General features: G+C 39.6%; 1 protein-coding gene across 4 annotated transcripts in view; it reads right to left on the reverse strand.

Annotated features, from left to right (window-relative positions):
- Positions 1–16,935, reverse strand: part of tiam1a (TIAM Rac1 associated GEF 1a) — a 236,524-nt gene that overhangs the window by 5,210 nt on the left and 214,379 nt on the right. For all 4 annotated transcript variants that reach the window (XM_055644487.1, XM_055644490.1, XM_055644488.1 and 1 more), the window contains 4 exons: positions 5,892–6,010; positions 3,355–3,463; positions 3,036–3,094; positions 1,588–1,693 (listed from right to left, as the gene is read on the reverse strand). In XM_055644487.1, coding sequence (XP_055500462.1) covers positions 1,588–1,693; positions 3,036–3,094; positions 3,355–3,463; positions 5,892–6,010 — 393 coding nt within the window. The remainder of the gene's footprint in view (positions 1–1,587; positions 1,694–3,035; positions 3,095–3,354; positions 3,464–5,891; positions 6,011–16,935) is intronic.

Raw genomic sequence — 16,935 nt, forward strand, 5'->3', positions numbered from 1 at the left:
GCAATTTAATTATCAGTTTTCTCCATCCAATCAGCCGTAGTTGATACAATTATTGGAACAGAGTTCAAAACAATCACTTCAATTCTATTCTTCTGCTATTCAGTCTTCCTACAGGCCATTAAATCCTGTTGCAAAATTTTCTTGATGGGAGGAGGCTCAGGTTGGGAGTGGAGAATTATTTTTCAGATCGAGGCCTCTGAGCAGTGGTGTGCCACAGGGATCGGTGCTGGGTTCTCTTTGTTTTTTATATACATCAATGATTTATATGGCATGGTTGGTAAATTTGCAGATGACACTAAACTACTAATCTGGTGGATTTAGAAGAAGGTTTACAGTAGGATATAGATCAACGGGGGAAGTAGGCAACAAAATGGCAGATGGAATTTAACTTGGACAAGTGCAAAGTGATGTATTTTTGGAACTTAAACAAGGCCAGGACAAAACAGTGAATGGCAGGATCCTGGGGAATGTTATTGAACAGAGAAACAACGGCGGTACAAGCACTTAGTTCCCTGAAAACTGGGGCACAAGTAGACAGAGTAGTGAAGAAGGCACACGGTATGCGTGCCTTCATTAGCCAGAATGCTGAGTATAAGTGATGGGCTACCATGCTACAGCTGTACAAAACGCTGTATATCTTTGATTTAAACCAGCATCTGCAGTTCCTTCTGCCAAATAAAACTAATCCCATATTAATCCCATTTCATAACCCCACATTCTCATCAACTCCTGCTAGATTCCACCATTTACCTACATACTAGGAGCAATTTGGAATGGCAAATTAACCTACCAATAGGCATGTTGCAAGAACTTTTGAGGCAACTGCTATACAAGCTGTGCCGTTCCGCTGTCCTAAAACAGTGCAAGAGTTGAACAACATATTTTGATCATAACAGCTGCTATAACATTGGGACATTTGAAAAAGTTTAGCTGAAATACTTGTCAAGGTTCACTGCTTATTAAAAAAAGGTTTTACTTTAATACCAACCAAAGCAGGTGGAACACTTGTAAGAATATGGAGAGTCAGAATTCCTGCATGTGAAAATTAAGTTAGAGTGAGCAAAAATAATCCCTACAATATAACATGATTAAGAGGAACATGGAGAGAATGGAGGGATTTGGATCATGTGCAGGCAGATGAGATGAGTTTAACTTGACATTATGTTCAGCACAGACAATGTGGACTGAAGAGCTTGTTCACATGCTGTGCGTTCTATGTTCTATAAGATGATCTTAAGATTTAATAATTAATTGTTTCCACTTTATCTCTGTAATGGAAACATACCTCTACAAATACGTTCTACAATGTCAATAAAAGATAAACTCTGCAGGGACGAATATGTTTTCTCAAAGTTTTCCTTGTAAATTTAATTATTATCAATTAGTGGAAACTTAAGAGACCTGGCGATACAATCTAAATTAACAAACGCAAATGGCATCCACAATAAATGTTTGCACAATAATCCAGCACTCTACCACAGGATATTAAAGGCTAAACTGGTTTTGTGGAAGCTCATTTCCCAACATGGAGACCCATTTCAACTATCTTATTAAATGTGGATTAAGATAAAAATTAAACATTTGTACCTGTAGAGGTTACTGATCGAATTTGCAAAGCTTGTGTGGGAATCATATGGCGAAATCGGAAAGGATCACGATCATCGGAAACAGTCACCCTCTGGGAAATGTTTCCCTATTGCATGTGGAATAAATTACGTCATTTATAGCAATTTTACAAGGAGCAAATGAAGATTTATACAACAGATGTTCAAGTAGTTAATGACCAGCTGTAATTAAATAAAATTATCTTAAAGAGATACAGACGTGTGGTAACACTTTCATAACTAAAGTTATAACTTAGTTTTTTAATATATTTTATTAGAACCCAAACAAGTATGGCAGTACCGATAGAATTTCTCAATGCCCACATAAAATAATGGCAAGTCTATGACATTTTGATCTCATTTTATCTTTGGTTCAAAATTTGTTACATTTTTCATTACAAAGTGTCATCAAATGTCAGACTTTGTGCCACCCTAATGCAGGTATACCTCCCTAGATTTGCATCAATTCAGACTTTGTTCCAGCAATATAATAACTGATGGGAAAATATTCTTCTCAAGTTAATGACTCTCCCTCCCAACCCATCGATTGACATTTAGAAGATGGGATCACTAATTGAGGGTCTATAATCCAAGTGGCTGTGTGGGTAGGTCAGGATATGGAGTGGTGCAGATTGTGAGCTGTGGGTAGTATTGGTTGCTCCCATGGTTCGGAGGGAGGTTAGGGGTAAGTGGTTGGCCTGAGGGAGAGCTGAGAATTAAAGCCTCTGACCAAAGTAAGGCCCAAGCTCCACATGGGATCTGCTTAGAGAGGTGTCCTCTGCAAGTTAAATGAAAAGCAGTTAACTAAAATGAGTGAACCTGGAAACCTAAAATAAAAGCATACTATGCAGGAAACACTCTGCAGATTAGACAGCATCTGGAAGGTAGAAATAGAGTTTATGTTTAAGGCTGACTTGAAATCCAATGATGCTGCGAGATCTGCTTTGCAATTTCAGTACTTTCTCTTTCGATTCCTTCTACATAATGCTGAAAACAGGTGAAAAGGCGTTAGGAGTGGTCTGTGGGCTGGGTGAGCCTCGAAATTATGGAAATAGCTTCCAGATATATTCTGGGTTCTTGGTGAATTGGTGCATGAGGTCACAAGTAGGATTTGGATCAAAAGTCCCAAACTTTTGATGGACGTAAAATGAATCAAACCATGGCACTAAAATGTGGCATTAACAAATGTGTGAAACAAACCAAACCCATCATTTATCTAATGGGTCTATATTGTTCTTTAACCTAGTGATACCAGTATATTGTCTTGCAACACTATTGTGAGAAATTTCTAAACCGAGTTTTTAAAATCAAAAACAAAAGTGTTGCTATTTAAATTATTTTAATTTTATAGTTAATTGTTCAAAATAATGTATCTAAAGTAAAATGTTGTCTCTCGTAAAACATTTACTGTATTCATGATAGAAATCTTACCAGTTTCCTTTTCTGTTTAAAACCATCTTTATAGATAAGAACAACTGCAGCTTTGAACACTAGAAACAATGAACATGAAATAACATTTAAAGAAAATATGCTGTGCTTTAAACATATAACTGCGTATCTGCAACCATTGTGACTTATTAATCAATGCAAACTGGCTCTGAATGTACATAAATGTAAAACAGTTTTTTTTTAGCACTCCGGAGCCCAAGTTGTTATCTGCTGCTTTCAATTTCCCCCAAATATTATACAAATATAGCACCAATGGTTATCACACTCATTTACATTTCTAAAGCTTGAATAAACACCGTACCAAAAGCTGCCAATTCGGGGTCTTTTTTGCACTTTCCAAAGTATGATGGTGGATTGAGCCAACTAATTGTCGAATGAAGAAGAAGATCTCCCATTGATAGGTCCCCAACCTGTAAAAATCAGAGACATCTGAATAACACCCACACATAAGACAATGATTCATTATTTTGGAGTCTGAAATAGGGTCTCAAAACAAAACGTTACCTATACATTTTTTTTTTCCGGGGATGCTGCCTGATCCGCTCTTTGTATTCTTTAGTGCATTAAACTGGATTTGCACTATTTTCTAGTTCTTTATTTCTACACTATTTTGGAATATCTTTGCAACCTCATTAGCTTAGTTCAAATTTGAATGAGAAAATGCATTTAAGTAGACAACAGACAATAGACAACAGGTGCAGGAGTAGGTCATTTGGCCCTTCGAGCCATTCAATGTGATCATGGTTGATCATCCCCAATCAGTACCCCGTTCCTGCCTTTTCCCCATATCCCCTGACTGCGCTATCTGTAAGAGCCCTATCTAGCTCTCTTTTGAAAGTATCCAGAGAACCGGCCTCCACTGCCCTCTGAGGCAGAGAATTCCACAGACAAGTCTGTGAGAAAAAGTGTTTCCTTGTCTCCATTCTAAATGGCTTACCCCTTATTCTTAGACCACTTGCAAAGTGTGGTAAATAAATCCAAGGCTGTTATTGAAGATGCCTTACCTTTTATTTTATGACTTAACCTTGAAAGGAGCGATGTTAAACACTAATCTGTCTGAAAATGGTATGCACACATTAAAAATGATGCATGCCATTGATGTGCAAAATTGACCAACAATTAATTACCAGCCAGCAAGGGATACTAGATTGTGAACATTGTGTTAGCCAGTTTGTACTCTATTGTTAGGTTTGTAGAAATTGCATGTAATCCTTAAACTGCAAATTGTTTTTATTAAGTTGCTACATTTGAACATTAATTACCAGTCAAGTTTACCCAGCCATGGAAAGTTAAGACTAGTACGGAAACAAAATCAATATGGTTTACTTGAACAATATGATAACAGTGAATATCTACCAAACTGCTTGTTTTGACAGAAAGGTGAAAAATAAAATGTTAACTCATTGGAGAGTGAATTGTTGCTTAAGATATTAAGGTTTGAAAATTCTAATATTTGGAAAGTATTTACCATTGCCTTATCTATTCCCTCTCACAAACCAATCTCCATATCTCTTTTTATTATTTGTTTCTATATTGTGTATGATATTAAATACAAACACTCTAATTGAACTCCTTCTCAGTCATTCAGTTGCTTATTTTCAGACAATAAAACTTATTGGTTAATGGGATGAACTTTATCCTAAGATAATGTTGTAGAATGGTTTTATTGGCCTGGGCCCAACACCTGCACAATTAGAAACAAGGAAATGCAGATGCTCTTTATAGAATTTTTTTAAATCGCACAAAGTGCTGGAGTTAATCAGCGGGTTTGGATAACATGCATAGATGAGGTTTCGGGTTGGGACAATTCTATTAGTTGTTGCTCAATTTGCCTATTGATGGCATGCGTTATTTTTATCATGTGTTTACATTTTCAGAAAAATTTCTAAACGCATCTCCTACTTCAAGTATTCCCGATGCGGTCTCCGGTACATCGGCAAGACTATGCTTAGACTGGATGCCCATTTCGCCAAACATGGGTGCTCGGTCCACAAAGGCCAACTGGAACTCCCGGTTGCTAACCATTTACCTCCTCTTCCCATTCCCATATCGACCTTTCTGTCATCTGTCATGATGTCTTTAATCTCATTCAACTAGTTTCACTTTATACTAAAAATATTTTTAAACTATCGTTAACGTGAACAGTGTAATTAGTTGTTTGATATGATTACACTTCCTTTTCATGTATTGGGGAATCATCCTGGAAATGTTCCTTTATTCGTGCCTTGGTTAACATAACATTGTAAATACACCAATGTTAGACAGTTAGGCAGAATATATTGGTGCAAATATTGTTCTGTAATTTTTCCAATCAGCCTTAATCACATGGATCATCTTCTAATCAACATCAAGAAAATAAATCAGAATTCTTAGGAACTTGTAACAAACAAAACCAAATCAATTAAAAAAATCTTCGCCATATAGTTGATTATAAAACATAGTAAATAAAAAAGGTAGACCAGTGCATCCATTTACATCACATAATAAGAATTGTTCTTTGAATCATTCTAATTCAGAAAGGAATAAATTCATTGTTCATTTGCTTTGTAGAAAAGCATCAAAAGAAAGGTTAGTACATTAAGATATCATTAAAGTAGTTCTTGAATTCAGGAATAGAACTATCTTAGTTGACAATGGCATAAAATGTAAGAGAAGCTAAGAAAGGAGAATCGGATGAAAACATCTTTGCAAATGTTAGTATTACCATGTCTCTACAATGTCATTTGTGGAGAAATTACTTAATCTAGGTGAGTAAAGGCAGCTTGGAAGGAAGCTTAGCTTATGCCACTTGGAAAATTAAAAATAAACATAATGTATATCAAAATTATATTCCCTTACCGCTTTCCTCTCTCCCGTTTGCTCAGCTATAAGCTGGTCAAATACAGCACCATATTCTTCATGTAATTTCTGCATCTCATTTATGTGACTTGCTACTTTGTTCATAGCTTTCATTGCCACTGCAAGTTTGAAAGATAAATAAAATAAACGTTGGTCCATTTCACAATATGATCTGCATACCTATTATACCTACTGCTCAACACATACTGCACTTGGAAAAAGTTTCTTGGTTGACGATTATTACCAAATAACTATTAAGGTGGTGCGACCCAGAGGCGGACACATGATACACATAATCATACAATACATAACCAATGAAGATTGTGATTTCCACTCCATTCCATTCCTAGTAAAGCACATAAACCAATCCCGCCTTTGATTATCCAAACGATATATGAGATGCTATTCCTCCAATTTGTGTGTGGCTTCACTCTGGCAATTGGGGACAGAAAGGTCAGTATGGGAATGAGAAGAGACCTTTGCAGTGTAGATCATGAGTCTACGTGTTAAGCAAAATGATCGCTGAGTCTATGCTTGGTCTCGCCGATGTTCAAGAGACCACATCGGGACATCGGATGCAGTGGATGAGGTAGAGGAGGTGCATATGAATTTCTGTCTCACCTGGAAGGACTGACAGGGTCCCGGGATGAAGTCGAGGGAGAATGAATGGTGTTAATAATATTCTCCTTCCAATTACATACCATTCTTTCTTCCACCATTGTTCGTTCAATGTTCTGGACACCCTAAACGAGCACAACCCTTACAAGTAGGAACTCTCAATCAGTTCCCCAAAGTTGCCAGGAGAAGGCAGTAAATGCATTCCTTGTTGGCATCTGGCCTTTGAGCAAATAAAGCCCGATTCAATAGCCATTACTTGTCCGGTGAAAAACACTCCAGTGAATAATCCAGATTCACTGCCCTAGGCTGCCCTAGGCTTAAATATGAAGCATGACATTTGAGAAGGTTTCCGGATGCTTACTGCAGAAATATTTAATTCTACCCCATCAAGTGCCACAATCTTTGCAGAGAACACTGGTTGATCTTCTAACATATTCCACATTTGACTGGTCACTCTCCAGTCACAAATGAGAATAGACTACAGAATAGAAAGATTTATTGGGGAAATCTATAATTTGTCATTCTTTAATCATGCAAATTATGGTGGAAAACATACATGGTAACATGAAATTGTAAAATGAACATGAAGTGAAATATACATATTTGAGCATTAAAGATATACAACTGCAAATACTGTTACTTCTTGAAATTAGATTCTGTACTGTTAAAATGCCACGCAAACGTCTTTTCTGAATTAAATATTCACAACTTTTGGTTTCACATGAAAATCTATGACACTCAGAGAATGGTGGCCACATGGATTGTACCCGAGATGGTAGTAGAGGCAGCTACAATAGCGACATTTAAAAATCACTTGGATGGGAAAGTTTAGAGGGATATGAGCCAAACATGGGGAAATGGGACAAGCTGCAATGGGGCATCTTGGTCGGCCTGGACAAATTGGGGTGAAGGCCCTGTTTCCATGCTGTACGACTCTATGATACTAAATACCTGTGATTTACATTAAAAATTCCCCAAACTGTAAAATTATTTGGTAATACATGGCAATAGACAATAGGTGCAGGAGTAGGCCATTCGGCCCTTCGAGACAGCACCGCCATTCAATGTGATAGTTGTTTGACAGTTGTATGTGAAATGTAACATATCAAAGGACAGCATAGGAAAAGGCCATTCGGCCCATTATGCAGTGCTGACCATGAAGCCAAATTAATCTCATCCCACCTGCATGTATGTACCCATCCATCCCTACCTGGTAACAACTCTGTTTAAGTACCTCTTAAATGTTTCTATCATATCTGCCACCATCAACATTGCTGGCAGCTTATTCTAGACACCTATTGTTCTCTAAACCTGTCTCAAAATAATTTCATTTCCCTCTCTCAACTTAAACCTACGTCCTCTAATATTTGACACTTCCATCCTGGGAAAAAAGGATCTGGCTATCTACCCTGTCTATGCCTCTCAAAATGTTATATACTTCTATGAGCTTGCCCCTCACCCTCAGATGTTCCAGAGAAAACAGTCCAAGTCTTCCAACCTATCCTTACAGCTAATGCACTCCAATCCAGGCAACACCCTGGTGAACCTTTTCAGCAGTCTCTCCAAAGCCTCTGCATACTTTCCATAGTGTGGTGACCAAAACTGTACACAATACTCCAAATGTAACTTAACCAAAGTTTTATACAGCTGCAATGTGACTTCCCAACTCTCATACTCAATACATCGACCAATAAACGTAAGTACGTTGTATGCCTTTTTTTACCTCTTAACCCTTCTTTGCTACTTTCAGCTAACTTTCAGGGATTTTCACCCCAAAATCCCTCTGTACATCAATGCTGTAATGCATCTTGCTATTTATTGATTGCTCTCCACTTGCATTTGATCTCTCAAAATCCAACAGCTCACACGTATCTAATTACACTCCAACCAATCTATATCCTGGTGATTCCTTTGACAATCTTCCTTGCTATTCACAACTGCACCATCCTTTGCATCATCTGCAAACTTACAAATCAAATCACATATATTTTCATCAAAATCATAAATATATGATACCCTTCGGTGACAAGATTAAAAACCTGCACCATACTTCCCGTTCAGCAGCTTGTAGTCTTTTCACAGCATTGCCTTCATTCGCAGAGAGGGGCTACAGGGCGGCTTCACAGAGCTCTTTCTGCTTAAGCTTAATGCAACTGGCAGCAACACATCTATTTTGACAAAATACTTTTTATAGTTTGTAATTACTATGTAACTACTGAGATAATATAACAAGGTCATGGGAACACTATTGTCAACATAAGCCAAAAATAAGAGTGTGGGAGTTTCTTATCATCTCAGTGCTTCCATAAAACTGTTAACAAATGCCTTTAGGATTTCAGATATTACAGGAGATACTGGCTACAGCATTGGCTCCTCCTGACCCCTCTCCCAGGCCCCACCAGCTGTTGGCCCAATGTTCTTTTCTCTATGTTCTCACTCACTGCTCCCATTCACTCATTGACCTGATGACCTTGTTTACAGCTTATCCCCTTGGTCACTTCAGCTTTAATATATTAGAGACAAACTCCACTCTTTCCTCCGTGGTTTAACAAGCTTCTTTTGTCTCCTTCCCAGTTCTGACCAAGGATCTTTGACCTGAAACTTTAACCATTTCTCTTCTCACGCATACACTTGGCCTGCTCAGTATTCCAGCCGAGTCTGTTTTTTATTTTAGATGTCCAGCATCAGCTTCTTCCTTGACTTTTGTTTGGTTGCCAACAGTGCAAACAATATCAAAATTACAACTGTCAAACTAACTGCAGTGGATTGGGAGGACAGACAGAGAGTCAAAGAAATACACGGCATGAAATTTGGCCCTTCAGCCTACCTTGTCCATATCAATCAAGTTGGCATTATGGGCTTATCCCATTTGCCTGCTCCTGGCCCATACCCCTCTAAATTGTTTCCACTTCCTTAGCTTTCTCAGCTATGATCAGGGATCATAGATCTTTCGGTTCTCCCAACAGCACTCTCCAGGGCTCTACCATTTTCCTGCCCTAGTTTGACACACCAAAGTACAACACCTCACACTTGACAGAGTAAAATTCTAATCCCTTGGGCACACCTTCCAAGTGTTCTAGATCCTGTTGTAAACTTAGAAATACTTCCTCACTTTTCACAATATTAACAATTTTGTGGTCATATGCAAATTTACAAACAATGTTAACTATATCACCATCCAAATCATTAATGTACATAACAAACAATAATCGATGAATCAGCGACTCTTTCTGCACACGACTGGTCATAGGCCTCCAATCAAAAAAAACATCTCTCCACTACAACCCTTTCACTCCTTCCTCCAAGCCAATTCAGAATACAATTGGTTAGCTCAGTTTGGATTCTATGCAATCTAACCTTCCAGACAAGCCTTTGTTGTCAGCCTTGCTAAAGTCAATAAAGACAACGCCCACTGCCTTTCCCTCTTCAATCCTCTTGGAGATCTTTTGAAAAACTCATCAGATTTGTGAGATACAATTTATCACATACAAAACCATGCTGACTATCTTTAATCCGTGCTTATCCAAATGATGGTAAATTTTGTGCTTAAGAATCCCAACTACTTTCTCACCATTGACGTCAGACTCACTGGCTTGTAGCTCCATGGATTATCCTTGAAGCCCTTCTTAAATAATTAAATACAACATAGGTACCCTCCAGTCTTCTCGAATATCATCTGTAGCTAAAGATGATGCAAATATCTTTGCAAAGGCTTCTGTAATTTCCACCCTAGCTTCTTCCAGGGTCCGAATCTTTGGTAAATCGTATATGGTCTAAGACCACTACTATGATTAAATTCCTTAGCTTTCATGGGGAAAAAATATGAGAAATATTCATTTAATATCTCCCCCATCTCTTGTGGCTCAACACAAAGATGGCCATGCAGATCTTTAAGGGGACCTAATCTCTCCCTGGTCACCCTTTTACTGAATATACATAAAATATCTTCCTTTCCATTGGTTGTTAGGTCTATTTCCTATCTTCTTTTAGTCCTCCTGATTGCCTTAAGTGTCCTAAACATTTTACACGAGGGAATCACGTGATTTTGACTGTCTAAATTTGATGTGTGTCTCCTTTTTTTCCTGACCAAAGCCTCAACATCTCTCATCAACCAGTGAAAAAGAATTTCACTGTGCGTTAGTACACGTGACAATAAAAGCACTATTGAACCATTGTTTCCCAAACTTGCCAGTCTTGCCCTTCACCCTACAGGAACATGCTGCCCCTGTACTTTTGCTATCTCACATTTGAAAGTGTGATAGCAATATGCAACATACTTTCTTACAAGGTTGCAATTATGCCGTCACATACGTTCATTTTGCACGTTAGGCTCATTGAGACCCACAATTGTATAAATATCTTGCTCTTTGGGAACAATGTGGCATTTCATGTACGGAAATTCATGCCTAATACATGCAGAGAGGAACCAAGGACCTCCGCAATTAACCTTTATAAACAAGCTCTGAAGGAAATCTAAACAAGCTGAAAAAGTAGTAACTTTGATTCCACCAAGACTGTATAATCCCAAAAAGTCTTTGGTAATATTAATGCTCAGATAACTGCCCAAATGAAACCATTCATGAGCTCTTGAAAATGTTGATAAGGCCAGAACTTTCCCCATCAATGCTCTTTTATGCAAAGACGGACAAACATAAAACAGAATGATATTTGAAATGGCTTACACAAGGATAAAGATAGTAATGCGGTAGTGGCGGTGAGTGGCCATGTTGGGTGTGAGCGGAAAGAATCACAGAGGCTTATGATGTACTTTACAACATAACATGTAACATAATGGTTAATCTGTCATCTATTGTAATTGCACTAAGGTAAACATGAAACAGATGAAAGGTAGAGAGAGATAACACCGTTCAAGTTAAACTCTTGTGCGGTCACAGGCTGGTGGCCTGGAGATCTGACAAGCAAGATATGCAACCGGTGGTGAAAGCGATCATGGAATTATCAGGCAGAGAGGAAGTTGGGTTGACAGGTGATAACAGCCCGCAAAGTTTGGTCACTGAACGATAACTTTTCAGACATTAAGTCAGAAACGAGTGCCCTGGTCACATAATAGGTATGTGGGATTGACCACTGAGACACAGGCTGCATTCATGGTGGGGTGGTCTAGTCAATGTTAGGAGGATGTAAATTATAATAATCAATTAAAAGAACCACCGGCTGTGAGTATTTGAGACTAAGCTCATAACTTCTATTTAAGTATTTGAATCAACCATTACATTAGGTTCTTGGAATCGCTCAATCTAAGTTATGGCAGATAATAATAATAATAACTATAATAACTTTATTTATAAAGCACTTTAAACAACTGCAGTTGCCACAAAGTGCTGTACATGAGAACTCATGGACAAGAAGTTATTACAAACCATTAAAAAAATCGTAAAACAAAGGACTATAAAACAGTAAAAATTAAAAGACATTAAAAGCACTAAAAACAGGAGCAATGTCTCAGCCAGTGTCGAAAGCCAGAGAATAAAAATGAGTTTTTAGGGTGGATTTGAAGATGGACAGTGAGGGGGCCTGTCTGATGTGCAACGGCAGGGTGTTCCAGAGTGCCGGAGCAGCAACAGAAAAGGCTCTATCCCCTCTGAGCTTCCGCTTAGACCTTGGTACCTCAAGGAGCAGCTGATCACAGAGTAAGAAGACTCAATCTGTTGTCATTTATCAGATCCCCAGCTGAGACTTTGTATAGTTGGCTTATGCTGAAATAGTGCTTTTAGGAGTAAAAGGAAAATAATTTTGCATGGCATAAATAATTATAATTGACAATATTCATTGTCTGTGACATTGCACATTAGAAATCAGATCGTTCAAGGTTGTTAGAAATGGAAGGTGGGAGGGAGGGGGCGAATGAGCTACACCATGGCAGGGGATGAGACAGAAATAGATAAAGGGAAGGGCAGACAGAGAGGGACCAGATAAGAATGGTGAATCAGGAAGTGGGGAAAGGAGAGATTAGAAGAGGAAAAAGACAAACATGTCGATGGATAAGAAAAGGGATAGGAAAAGGGATGGAGCCCGACCAGCCATCCCAGGAGACTAGCACTATCCTACACACTAGGGACAAATTACAATTCTTACCAAAGCCAATTAACCTACAAATCTGTATGTCTTTGGAATGTGTGACGAAACCGGAGCTCCCGGAGAAAAATCAACGCGGTCACGGTGGGTACTAGCTCCGTACATACACCAACTGTAGTCAGAATCGATCCCGGGTCTCTGGCACTGTAAGGTATCATCTTTACCGCTGCGCCACCGTGCCACCCTCTGCTTGTAAACCTTACTTAAGCAGAAACCCATATACAGGTATCATAAACAAAGTAGAGAAGTGAAGACTTCACTTACAAGGCTGAGTTTCATACATAGTCTAACACTGTTAAATAACAACCTTCTTTATTTAGAAGAAAGGAGGAAAGCTATTGTAACAATTATCAATAGTTTCATACACAATATTGACAAAATATCCAGCCCAAAATGTATCAGCAATCCACTAAATACATTGTTCATATATAACAAGCACCATGTTCTGCAAGAGAAATAGATACCGTAAACGCTACTGAAATTGGAGTTCCTATGTAAAGGAATTCTTCATTAATAAAACAAAAAAAGTACAGCATAGAGTTACATGACTTTCACGCAACTACTAACAATGTGCAATGCAATTTATCTTTTCCATACAAAAGATTGGGATAAAGTATATTGAGGTTACAGTATCATTTGAAAATTTTATTGTCAATAGTGCCTTCACACAACACTTACTCGCCAATAAACCAATTCCTACCAATGGTCATATTTGGTTTAACCAGAATTATTCAGTCTCTCATTATTCAATCAATTATTCCAGACTTTTTACACATCTCATTACAACCTTGGTCCAAACATGGACAAAATACAAAACTGCAGCGCAGAGACAAACTGTCCCTGACACTGCATATGAACAGGCCTGGTCTTGCTAGAGATATTTGAGGGAATCAAGGAAAATGTTAATAAAATAGGAGTGCAATCTCTACAGTTCCTCCTTGATTCACATTGACCAGCTTTAGCAAGACCCAGCCTGTTTGTATGTAAGCATTTCCCTTGATTCCCTCAAATATTTGTTAATCCCCACCTTGAATATATTTGATGACTCCATCTGCAAGATTTGCAGTTTTACAGAAAGTGAAGCAGTTTATTTATGAATGCAGCACAAGATGGACAATATCCAGTATGTGGCAAATATCACTACTGTCGCCCAAGTGCACGGCTCACGACCAAGAAGTGAAAGTTCAATAAGTTTATAATTGAGCAGCACTAAATTTCCTAATTTCCTGAAGCAGCGAGTTTCCTAAAATGGATTTTTGAATAGATTATTTGGCAGACCCAGTGTAATGTAAGGGTTAAAACATACCTGTGACTGAAATGGCCAGCTAACAGCACCCAGGCTGAGCAAGCAAGCAACAAACTTGTTGAGGATAAACACAAAATGCTGGAGTAACTCAGGCACGTGCCATCAGGGTTGGCAAAGTAGGCAGTGTGCCTACCCCGACTAAAATTATAAAATGGTAATTATTAAATATAAATAGTAAAAGCATGGGAGAATTATGCCTACCTAAGAGATCGATGTCTTAGGTAGGCATAATTCTCCCGTGCCTTTCATCCACAGTACATGTAATACGCGAAAGTATGTGCAGCTTACGTGCCGCGATGCCGCTTCAAGCCTTCATTGACAAGGGGTGCTGAAGGCAGCTGAAATTCTGCCTTTGCACCGTGGAGTACGTGCATGCGCTGCGCAGCAGTTTACTGCGCATGCGCAGCACAAGTTTCTTTGGCGGGTTTTTCAAACATGGATTGTCATTGTCTTAAGAGTATCTTAAGAAACAAAGAGAGAAGAATGGAGTTTGTGTACAAATAATGTAGTAAGTAAATTTCTTTGTTTAAATATGTTTTTAAATACCGTATTTCCCGGCAATGAAGACGCTTTTTTTTAAACCCCAAAATAAGGCACGAATATTTACCTGTGTCTTGGAGGCCGAAGGTTAGGTTGTTAACCAAGTTAGGTTGTTAACTGTTGGAGCTTACCGTTGTGTCAGCGCGAGTAACCTCAATTGGTCCCTTGATCGCGCTGACACAGGAGTAAGCTCCACCGCCCGCTGACCTGTTATCCATCACCCGCTGATCCGCTCTTGAGCTGGTCCCCTCACTGTCCGGTCTACATTCAAAGACACGGATGGGGCAGTAAATGCCATGTAGTGTCACCCAGCGCAGCAAGTGAGGCCATGTCCTGCTCCCAGCGGCAGTCGGAATTTAAGGATTTGCGGGAAGCGGCTGACATGAGTGAGGCCAGCGAGCGGCAGGAGTAAGGTGCTCAGACGGAGAGCACTGCCAGGGGTGAGCGGGCCGGCAGAAGGCGTTGAGGTCATGGCGGCCGCTCGCAGCCACCCGAGCTACTTCCCTCCCCGGCCACAATGCGGTGAGTTGCTGGCATGATCCCCGACCCCCTCCTTCTCAACGCTCCTGCCCGCGCTGACCCGGGCCTGAAGTGGTCCCTTGAACTAATATTGTCATTCAATAGGATCACAACTGATTCAACGTGTCCCAGTGTGCTCCCGTTTTCCTCACCATCTCTCCACCTGCCATAACCCTCCACCCATTCAGTCATTCAGAAGGAGGAGATTTGTAAGCATTTGACAAATTGAATTGTGACTTTCTTCATTTTTATTTTATTTTTTTTGAGCGTAGTAAATTCTATGCTCCGCCAGCCTTTTTTCAAAATTTAGCAACTCAAAATGGGGGTGCGTCTTCGACGCAGGTGCTTCTTCATTGCCGGTAAATACGGTACTTTATTAAGAGATATGGCTTTTGAAGACAAATTACTTTATAAAAGTCGACTGACAGCTTACGGAGAGGAGAACAAACTGCGCATGCGCGGTTTAAGATTTTTTTTAAAGCCGACTTAATGCCTACCCTGAGTAATTACTCACGGCATGTGCCTGGAGTAATTATATGTAAATAATAATGGCTTGGGGCTTACAGCGGTAAAACATGGAGCAAACAAGGGGATGAGACTTTTTTATAAAAGATGATTTGGATTAGTCTGAAGAAGGGTCTCGGACCGAAACATCACCTATTCCTTCGCTCCATAGATGCTGCCTCATCCGCTGAGTTTCTCCAACATTTTTGTCTACCTTCGATTTTTCCAGCATCTGCAGTTCTTTCTTAAACATTTGGATTAGCTTAGTGCCTAGTACAGTAAATACCTTAGTATCATAAATAACTTTGACAATGTATGAGAGAAGCTGGTATTTTTCCTAAAGAAGCTGATATCAGTTGTTTAGGAAAGAACTGCAGATGCTAGTTTAAATTGAAGGTAGCCACAAAATGCTGGCGTAACAGAGACTGGGACAAAATGCTGGCGTAACTGGGACATGCAGCATCTCTGGAGAGAAGGAATGGGTGATGTTTCGGGTCGAGTTTGAAGAAGGGTCTCGACCCAAAACGTCACCCTTTCCATCTCTCCAGAGATGCTGCTGTCCCGCTGAGTTACTCCAGTATTTTGATATCTGTTGTTTGTAGATTAGGACAGAAGTGTGGGCTTATTGGTTCTGTAAGTGCATGCTGCGAGTGAGTTCACGGAACCTCTCCATTGACTGGGAGCTGGCCATGCCATTGTGAAGGAGTTCCCAACATGCAGAAGAAGGGCAAGAGACTCATTGTTTTATTGTTGTTTTACTACTATTTTATTGTTTTAATAAACATAGTTTTTAAAATTAATATTGTTGATGTTCTTTCTTGAGGCTTACAACGATAAAACGTGGAGCAAAGAATGGGATGAGAGAATGGAAAGAATGGGATTCTCCTTCCGAAACCTCAAAATCTGTTTGTATCATTACATTCAACCATCTACATATTGTGTCTACAAGAAGTGATCAGAGGCCAGCTATCCCTTGACTGGCCTGATCTCAGACAACGTCGAGAAGGCCTACCGGGAGGAGGTGGCTGATCTAGCACTCTGGTGCCAGGATAACAGCCTCCTCTTGAACATCAAAAAAACAAAGGAGCTGATCATGGACTTTAGGAGGGCACATCATCCGAGGACGTACACTCCATTGAGGATAAATAGGGATCCTGTGGATAGGGTGAACTGTTTTTTAAATATCTCTAGTCCAATGCACGAGGGACATATTTACAGAAGCCATCACACCTAGCCTCACCTGCACGTTGTAAGGCAAGGCAGGAAACTTTAGCACCTCAGGCAATTGAGGAAATTCAGAGTGTCTCCGAGGATCCTCCAGTGCTTCACGCAGCGGCGGTGGAAAGCATCTTATCCGGGAACATTACCATCTGATTTGGGAATTGCTCTGCCCATGACAAGAAGGCTCAGCAGAGAGTAGTGCGTTCGGCCGAACGCACTATGGGAACTTCACTCGCCCCC

This window comes from Leucoraja erinacea, chromosome 13 (genome assembly GCF_028641065.1).
Source record: "Leucoraja erinacea ecotype New England chromosome 13, Leri_hhj_1, whole genome shotgun sequence".
NCBI classification, from domain to species: Eukaryota; Metazoa; Chordata; class Chondrichthyes; order Rajiformes; family Rajidae; genus Leucoraja; species Leucoraja erinaceus.